Source organism: Aptenodytes forsteri, unplaced genomic scaffold, assembly GCF_000699145.1.
Source record: "Aptenodytes forsteri isolate BGI_AS27 unplaced genomic scaffold, ASM69914v1 Scaffold287, whole genome shotgun sequence".
Lineage (NCBI taxonomy): Eukaryota > Metazoa > Chordata > Aves > Sphenisciformes > Spheniscidae > Aptenodytes > Aptenodytes forsteri.
In genome coordinates, this window is record NW_008794854.1 from 752493 (window position 1) to 761805 (window position 9313).

Consider the following 9313-nt stretch of genomic DNA (forward strand, 5'->3'; position numbering starts at 1 on the left):
GTTTGGGTCAGCTGTCCTGGCTGTGCCCCCTCCCAGCTTCTTGTGCACCTCCAGCCTTCTCGGTCGGTAGAACATGGGAAGCTGAAAAGTCCTTGACTAGTGTAAGCACTGCTCAGCAACAACTGAAACATCGGTGTGTTATCGACATTGTTCTCATCCTAAATCCAACACACAGCACCGTACCAGCTACTAGGAAGGAAATGAACTCTATCCCTGCCGAAACCAGGACAATCAGATACTTGGAACAAAACTTTACAGCATTAATGTTGGCACCAACTTTTAGTACAGTATTACAAAAACACAAGTTCTGAGTAGAAGACTTTACTGCAATAAATTTAGATTCAGCAGGAAAGATTTTGAATTTGGGCTTTTTTAAATTAAAAAATAAGAATTAGTTTTTGGCAAGAAAGAAACACTCTTAGGTAACTTAAACCTGCTATGCTCCCTTTGCTCCACCTATGCATCCTGCTTGTTCCTTGAGACCTCCTTTTAAGCAATTCCTGGTGTTGAAGTCCTGTGCACGTATGCTAAACGATTCCCTTTCCTCAGTCAAAACCTTCTTCAAAAGGAAAATCTGCTCTAGATTTTTTCACTGATCTAACATAAAAAAACAAGATTTTTTTGCAGAATGCAGAAAATTTGCTTCTACTATAGTAAAATCTCCTCTGGTTTATCAGAATCCTTTCTGCCTGCATTTCAAGGCATAAAATCAATAGTCTGTGATTTATGGTAACAGGAAGGCGTTCAGTGGCATTTTCCAGGAGCTCAGAACTGACAGAGTTGGCTTGAATCCACAGGGCTTCTGAACAAATGTCACTGCATTGTTTCCCACCTTGATGTAGATAAACTACATTCAACATGGAATTGTTCTTAAGCCAAAAACCCTGTTGGACTGAACCAGGTCTTTGCAGAGGCAACTGCAATATCTCTTCACCTTTGACAAAGCTCAAACGGTCCCTAGATACTGAAGATGCAACTACACAGAGACTGTAGGCCATACAGGAAGAAGACCGCTTCCTTCTCCATACACCGTTAGTGCTCAATAAATGCAACACAGGATAGAAATCTCAGATTCAGTGTGTTAAAAAGCCTACTGCATCCCCCAATAAATCTGGCAGACTAGTCAAGGCCCTTTTGGGGAAGCAGCCATGATACTATCTGCATTAAATTAAAACAACTAGGAAAAAGAACAAAAACCCCAAGCAGAAGCACTTAGTGAATGAATCACTAAAATGGCTCTGTGCGGGACATGATGTGACAGCAAAGACGGCTGTTATCACCAGGCCCTGTCCTGTACATAATTATTTATGATATTTGACTAAATCTAAACACAACTTTATAAGCAACCACCACTTTGTGTCAAGTGACATAGGAGAAAGCCGTGATCACAGAGAAGTGTGTTCTTTTTTTGCAGTAAAATGCTTACAGGACAAGACAAGCATGATTAACATGGATAACACTGGTGAAGAACAGCCAACATGCATACAAATTTCAGCAGAAAGATCTTACAGTGCTTTGGTTGGCAACCAGCGGACCTTCAGGCAGGCAAACACTTGCTGCTTACATATTCATAAATTATATAGAAATGGTGTTTTAGAGGAATGCCTGAAACCATCATTTGATAAAAATGCTAGCTTCCTTCTTCATTGGCTAACTGCATGTAGAATTAGCACTAGACTCCCACTTCTTTAATGCAAGTAAAGACGTTAAATTTTGTTTTAAGAATATGAAGCACAGACAGTTTTTCTGTCTTCTGCATGTGTATTAGTACCCTGGCATAATGGACCCTAACCCAGAAAATGACAACCAGGTGCTACATTGCAGTGCAGGAATACATCCAACATCAGAACACTAGCAAGTAGTCACAAGCAGCGGTGGCAGGCTTTAGCTCAATTAAATATTAGTAAATAAAAATCGTACCTTCAAAAGTGCAGGCAGAGTTGTGCTTTCCTTTTGGTTGCTCTTTAAATCTATGGCTTCACTCCCTTTGTTTTCAGAACTGAAAAACAAAGATATTTTGTAACACTGAGGACTTGCATTATTAAAGTCTGCCTAAGAGCCAACACAGTATCATTCAGTTTAAACACAAGAGAGCATTAACTTAAAAGGAGAGAAGAACATGTTTTCCAAACCATAGCCCATATTCTGCACATATTGCAACTGAAAAAGCCATGCCCCAAAAAGCTGAAAATGGAAGCAAAATGCCTGTTTCACCTCATACAGAGGTTTTCAAACTCAAGCATTCAGAAATGGCACACAGCATTTCAGCTCTTCCAGCTGAAAAAACCCCAAGCTTTCTGCGCCTATGTATTATTTTCTGCTGGAAAAATGATACTATAGTTGATCAATCACGTACTCCAGCAGCATTCATTGCCATAGCACTATCTGGCACAACTGGCAGCTAGAAGGCACCCCCAGTCCTTATAATGAGGACTGAGATTGAGTGGAACGTACTCAGGGCAGATGGAATCATCACAAATTGCAGCTACCACATTTAACAGATCTTCACTGAACATACCTAATGGGGGTTTGCAGGCAAACTCAGAAGAAATTTTAGAAACAGGACAACAGGCATGTTGTTATTATGAAGGCAACACCCGCTGTTCCATTTTGAAAGTCAGAAGTCCAAACTCACGTATGGCCTTATTGCCAATTTACGTTGGTCAAAATTTTCTTCAGAGCCCATCTTTGGAATGAAAGGAACCATTCCCCCCGCCCCAATTCTTAAAACAATCCTTAAGCACAATCCAGCAGCAAATATTCTAATCAAAATCTTTATGCTACATGCAACTTAAAAGCAAAAACGTATCAAGGAAAACATTAGAGGATGTTAATGACAGACATCACTTCCTGCATTGCATATCATAAGCTGAAGAAAAATAACTTCGTACCAATATATCATGTAAGAAATGCTCAGTATTGCAATGAAGTCATAATCAATTCAAAAACCCTTCTTCATCAATTTTAGAAATTTAGCTTTGCTCTTGACAAATGCACAAGCCCTTATTTCTGAATTTGTATGAAGAGATGAATTGAAAGCTGTTTAAATAAAAATAAAAAAATAATGATTTGCATTTTGGTGAAATTCTGCTGGGATTTAAAGAAAGGATTTAGATGTTCCAGTACTCCTGCCGCTACTGACTGTTAACCACAGGTAAGCATGTCTCAGTAAAACTTCTGAAAAGAAAGGTTTTCTTCCTATTGTGGATTAGGCATCCAAGTTAAATATACATTGATATACACACAAAATACAGAAGCCAGTCTGACTAAATGTTAGTTTCCCTCTCAGCTGCTCAGAGACAACATTCCCTGACCAAAAATGAGAACAGAACTCTCCTGCAATTAAGTTTTTCAAGATCTTTCAGATACATCAAAATAAAAGCTCCTTCCCCTCTTTTATAGATTCTCCTCAAGTTGAAAACCATGTACTTTCAGATCACCTCAGGTAATCTTTTATAATGCATTCATAAACACAAAGATGCTTTTTCAGAGAGAGCATCAGACAGAAAGTCTTGGCTGTTCTTTGCCTCCCTGTAAGACAGAGCAGATGAATTAATATTCTATCCGATTAATTTCTTCTGCTGTTAATGTGTTTCATGAAGGAGATGTCACAATCACTTCTGAGCAATCTGGCACGCTAACAAAAGTGCTTCTCAGTACATAACCTATTTTCTCCCTCCTAGTTTTTTGGGGGTTTTTTTTTTGGTTTTTTTTTTTTTTTTTTTAAACACACCCTTCTCAGATCTGCATAGCTTTTCCTGATGCTGATACACTTGACAGGAACAGGAATTCCCTGTACTTAAGAGCAGAATAATGAGATTGATCTCCACCAGCTGTTCCTCCTGGCTTCAGGAGATCACTCTTTATGAAACCAGTCTGCGGACCACAAATGAGATCCTTGCTTTCGTTATGTATTGCCAGCACAGATCACCAGCGTCCTATTCTTTTATCACTTTGTTTTCCTCATATTCCCTTCACATCATGTTTTTTCCCAAAACGTTTTTCACTTCCCTACTTGTTTGTATTTGAAATATATGCCTGTATTACTTTCTTCTAGCTAGCCAGGCTTGGACAGATCGCTATGAAATTCCATAGTCTACATACCAAAACTGAAAGAATGCAATTCAGCAGATAAGCATCTTAAAATCAACAAGTAAAAAAAAAAAAAAAAAAGTATCAAAACTTTACTTTCCAGCATAAAATAAACCTAAACCTGAAATAAATTCCCCACACCCTTTCATGGTTTATATTCTAGCGTTTCTACATTTCTGAACCTTTTGCTTTAGGGTGTAGTTCCTCAACATGCTGACTTTATCAGCAGAACCAGCTTTAGAAATTTCCATGCCTTCCTTCTCAACCTCAGCTATCTCTTCCCACCCTTAACTCAGCCGAGCAGGGCTCTCAGTAGGGCCATGGTCTTGGATAAAATCAAGGGGGGAGCAGAAGCTTCCATCAGGAAAAATTCAGCCCATGATCCAGTTTACAGTGCAGTGATTCGTACCAGCACAAATGAAGGGGCAATAAATGCCACTCAACAGGCAGGAACAAGCAAGCACGCACCACTGCAGCTTACTTCACCACTGAAGCTACTTTTTGTGAACCTCTTCTACCCTTAGCCGGGGCCCAGTTTTAAATGGATCTTTGACTGAAACCAAATGACTCACGCTGAATGAATGAAGTTTACAGCACAAAAGCTCGCTTTGCTGGAAACAGGCCTCTTGGATTGTTTAGGATGAAATTGTTTTGTTTCTCCCAAAGAGTCAAGATTACCTTCTACAGTCTAAACACCACAGACACAGTAGCTGCTGCCACACTCGGTACCCAGGAATGGAGAACAGGCTGGTTACTACTCATTGGGCTCAAATGATGCAGCTTATCACTTCCCACTAGTAACCCCCTACAATTTTTAGGGCTTTACCCCCTCTCATCATTGCATCAATCACATAACAGTCACTAATCACAACTTTTGGAACGCTGCACAGTATTTTCCCCACAAATTCCCTGAAGAGGAAAATAAAATAGTAAAGTTCATAGGCCCCCACACAACCCTACACTCCGTTAAAAAAAACACATGGTGAAGCTAATGTAATTATGCCCCACATATTCCTATGTTGCAACGGAAGCCCATGTTGTCCATATAAGTCTATATTCAGAGATGCAGTGAACACAATTATTAAGCTATGGCATTCACAATTAACATTAATTCTTGGGAAATACATAAGACATTTAGTATTTATGCTAAAAATTACCCATTCTTAAATATTTTATATGCCCATGCTATCCTATCATTAGTGGCTAGATGTTATACTTCCAAGAACTGTATTCTAAGGGGATTTATTATTTTTTTTTTCCTACAGGACAATCTCCGCAATTTAATAGTTATACATGTTGACCTGGTAGCTACATGGTGTTACACCACCGAATTCTTACACTTTTACCAAGAACTGAAAACAACAGACTGGTAGCATATACAGGCTCACCATAAAATAAGGATTGCCACCCACCACCCCCACCCCCAATTTGGGCTACATCCATATTATTAAAGTTTGGCTCCACAGAGTTTCATCCTTGCCTTAAGCCTTTCTGGAGTGGTGCATTTTTGGAGTCCTTTGCCACGGCAGGTACTGAGCATGCTACCTCCAGTTCAGCACATCTAAAGTGAGCCTTATGCTTGACCACCCACATGGCTTTGCTAGATCAGCCAGCCAGCTCTCAGAGAGCATTTCAGCACTTGCTAGATTAGGAAGATGAATCTCGTCAGTCTTCAACTCTATGCTTCACAAACTACTGTTGTTACATTATTTACCAAGCAATAGGACTCTACTAACCCAAGTTTTGAATCCACTTTGTACTTGCTTTTAAGAAGTGAAAGAGCAAAGCGTAATCCTAGGAATACAGAAAACACCTCTGCCCTGCTGACTTGCTTCCATGGACTTCCTAACTATACAGGCAGTCATTTACAAATTGTCACAACCACTTGTTTACATATTTAGGCAGATATTACTTTCATTTTATAGAATTAAAAAAAAAAGGGCATGGAAATATTAAATAATGCTCTGAGTAATAAAGACCCTGTCAAAATTAAGACTAGAAACCAAGCCTCTCAACTACTTCTCAAATATGTAATCTACTGCCTTCCTGCTGCTATTTCTGCTAGACATTCCCTTTTCTCTTACGTATTAGTGCATCCAATATGGATGGGTTAATCTTCAGCGAAGGTAGAGGGATCTCTTCTCCTCAACTGTCTTGCCAGCATGACTAACCTGATTAGCATCACTCCTATTCTTTAAATAATCAAGATTAAACTCAAGTTACCAAAGACCCCGTTCTGTATCTTCTGCACAAACCTTTCTTTGTGTGATTTTCTAATGCTTTTTGTTCCCCTGCTGCTGAAAATCTGTTTTGACCTTTCTGTAATACTTGGACAGGTGGCATCTGAATCAGAAACAGATTCGTGGTCCAAGTTTTTAATCATTACACTTATACAGCAGAGGTTAGAGATTCTTATGGGGGAGACAAATGTTCATATTCTGCATTGTTGCTCACAGAAAAAGTAGACATGTGTAAGCAGTACTCAAACGCAGGTCAGTTAATATACCTGAGGGATTACAGTCAAGGAAAAAACCAATTTAATGGAGCAAATTTAAGTACACGGTTTGCGAGATCTTTTCTAACTGTCTCTAAAAACAGAACAATTACAAACAATCACATCTTCAAAAGGCCCTCACGGCATCTCCGTATGGTGCGAGAAGTCTGCTTCCTCCATCCTCGTCCTTCATAATAATCCCTCGGAACTTGCAAATTAAAAGCCCACCCCCTTCTTCCTTTATTAATCTACCCCACCCATGTTATGCACGCAGCAGACTGTGAATGTGTTGTATCAGATAAAAAAAAAAAAAGCTACAGGCAGCATGCAAAAGCACAAACATGCAAGTTTTGATGAGACTGACCAGACGCAGAGCTCACCAAACTGAAAGTAACCGCTGTGACATTTTAGGTTCCTTTTTCAAAAAGGTGGTACAGGCTGCTGATTGCTCTTTGGGAAGGGGGAAATTAATGGGCAGTCTCTTAAGGAAATGGGGACAACTGGCTAAAGCTCAACTCGGACAGCACTGCAACAGCACTTCTGGATGTTGACCCTCCCTCCTTCTCCCGCTGCTTAGAAGCAACGTCTCTTCCAATGCAGCAGCTCCAGCATTCTCTTCTCATGCAGTCCAGACGTTACCAGATGTTACCAGACAGGTGAGTGCTCTATCATTTTGCCATCTCTCTCTCTCTCTTCAGGGACAGATGACTCCCTGAATAGTCAAACCCTCTTTGCTACTGTATTAGGCTAGCATTATTTGTTTTTAACTGGTCTTCTCTTCAGACTAACTCAGAAACCATTTAGCCATTTAATGTGATGACTCATAATGGTAAGAGGATAAGCAGTGCCTAACCCAAAAGATGCTCCACGGTGCCAAGACGCAAAAAGCTTTTACATCTGGCTTTAGTGACATAATGCTAATAAACTAAGCTTGACCCATACATACATCTATCTATCCAGGTTTCATGACATCACTTGTGACATCTCCTTCCCAATATTTTCTAAACAGTTTTCCTCAAGATGATGCGTTTTTTGGGATTGTTGATACTATTCACTCTCCACTGGAGTCATCACTTAGGCTGATGTCATTTTTAGGTTTCCTTTCTTGCTAGTTTTTTTATTTCAGCATTCTGGGGTGTAATGCCAGTTCCTGACCCCTGCCTTTTATCTCTCTCTGAACAAAACTAATGCTCCTCTCTGGAGCATTTGGTTTTGATGTCATGACTTCCTTCCAATTTTACTTAGTGCCAACGCAGTGGCACATTCAGTGGTGACCTTCCAGAAGGATATTTCAACAGAGGAACAGAGAGATTGGTAACAAGGATCTCATCACCTTGTACTTTAAAATCCATCTGTGCAAGAGCCTCCCTGAAGAATGTGAATGAGCGGAAAACCACGAGTCTAATAATACTATCAAATATAGACATGCAAGACCAAAATCTCCATGAAGTTTCAGCACATTACAGGGATTCTCAAACCACATCCACAGACCAGTAGTAGTTATGAAACTTTTATTACACATCTGCAAAGAGCCATAGGTTAGCTAGTATTGGTTTCTTCTCTGTTCTGGCTTCCAAGTGGTAATTAAGAAGATGACTGCTAAAAATTCAGACCTTTTGAGTAACATTTTTCTATATATACCAGTTGCCTTATTTGCCATACAGTCCCTTATTATTACTGAAGCTGGCCTCCTGCATAATCTAGATTACGAAATTTCACCAAGGTAGACCTGTGTCGAGCCTTTAACACCTGACCAAAAGACAAGAGCTTTGATTAAAAACCATCAAGCAATGGAAAATCACCACATTTGTCAATAAAACTTTTCCATGTAAACTACTACTAAATTCACTACTTAAAATTAGGCTTACTAGTCTGATTTGTCAAGCCCCATCTCTCAGCTACGGGATCAATGTACATCTATGTGGGACAGATTACAAAGGCCTTGGGTTCAAGCATCCTCTTCAAGTCACATGTCTACTATGACATGAAGCACTTAACTCTCATTTTCCTTGCAGTTACATACCTCGAGGCAGAGTCATTCCTTAAACTGTAACCCTGTCATTTCAATACCTTCTCTTGGACAAACTAAACGCTATTGAGCTACTTAATTTTATTCTGTGAGGGAGGTTTTCCAGACATCAAATTGTTCTGGAGCTCTTCTCAGAGCCCTTTTTAATTTGTCAGCACCTTTTTCATAATAAATCATGGACACCACAACTAGACTCAGTACTCTAGTAACCAAAGTTCATCCACAGAATACATGTACTTTTTTATTTATACATCTGAGAACCACATTTTCTCTCCGAGCCACCACTTTGCTTTGGCAGCTCACGTTCAGCTGACTGTCAACCATGGCAACTTAGTCTGCTTTTAATGTTGTCATCTACATGGCGATTCCCATACTTTTCGCTCTAGTCACCTGCAACTTCACATGCTACAGATTTGTCCTCTTTCAAATTATTTGTGAAGCTATTAAATAAACTGATTCAAAAATACATCCTTTTAATTGTAGAACATTATTTTTCATATCCGGTCTTTTTATATCCCTCTGTATGTCGATTTTTAGCCCACTGCCATTACACTTGCAAATATTTTAACTGGAGCATCAGCACCAAGTCAGATGCCTTAAAGAGTCTAAGGATACTATTTCAGCAGTTTGTCAACTGGAGCTGTAATCTCATGAACAAAACTGAGTTTGACAATTCCCATCCTCTAGTGATGTTCAGA

At 39.5% G+C, this 9313-nt stretch overlaps 1 protein-coding gene across 1 annotated transcript in view; it reads right to left on the reverse strand.

The window, feature by feature from the left end:
- CRYBG3 (crystallin beta-gamma domain containing 3) overlaps nt 1-2686 on the reverse strand; it is an 82903-nt gene extending 80217 nt beyond the window's left edge. Inside the window, exons 1-2 of the mRNA XM_019470818.1 lie at nt 2636-2686; nt 1921-2052 (exon numbers count right to left, since the gene is read on the reverse strand). Of these exons, the coding sequence (XP_019326363.1) occupies nt 1921-2052; nt 2636-2686 (183 nt within the window). The remainder of the gene's footprint in view (nt 1-1920; nt 2053-2635) is intronic.
- Nucleotides 2687-9313: the final 6627 nt, after the last annotated feature.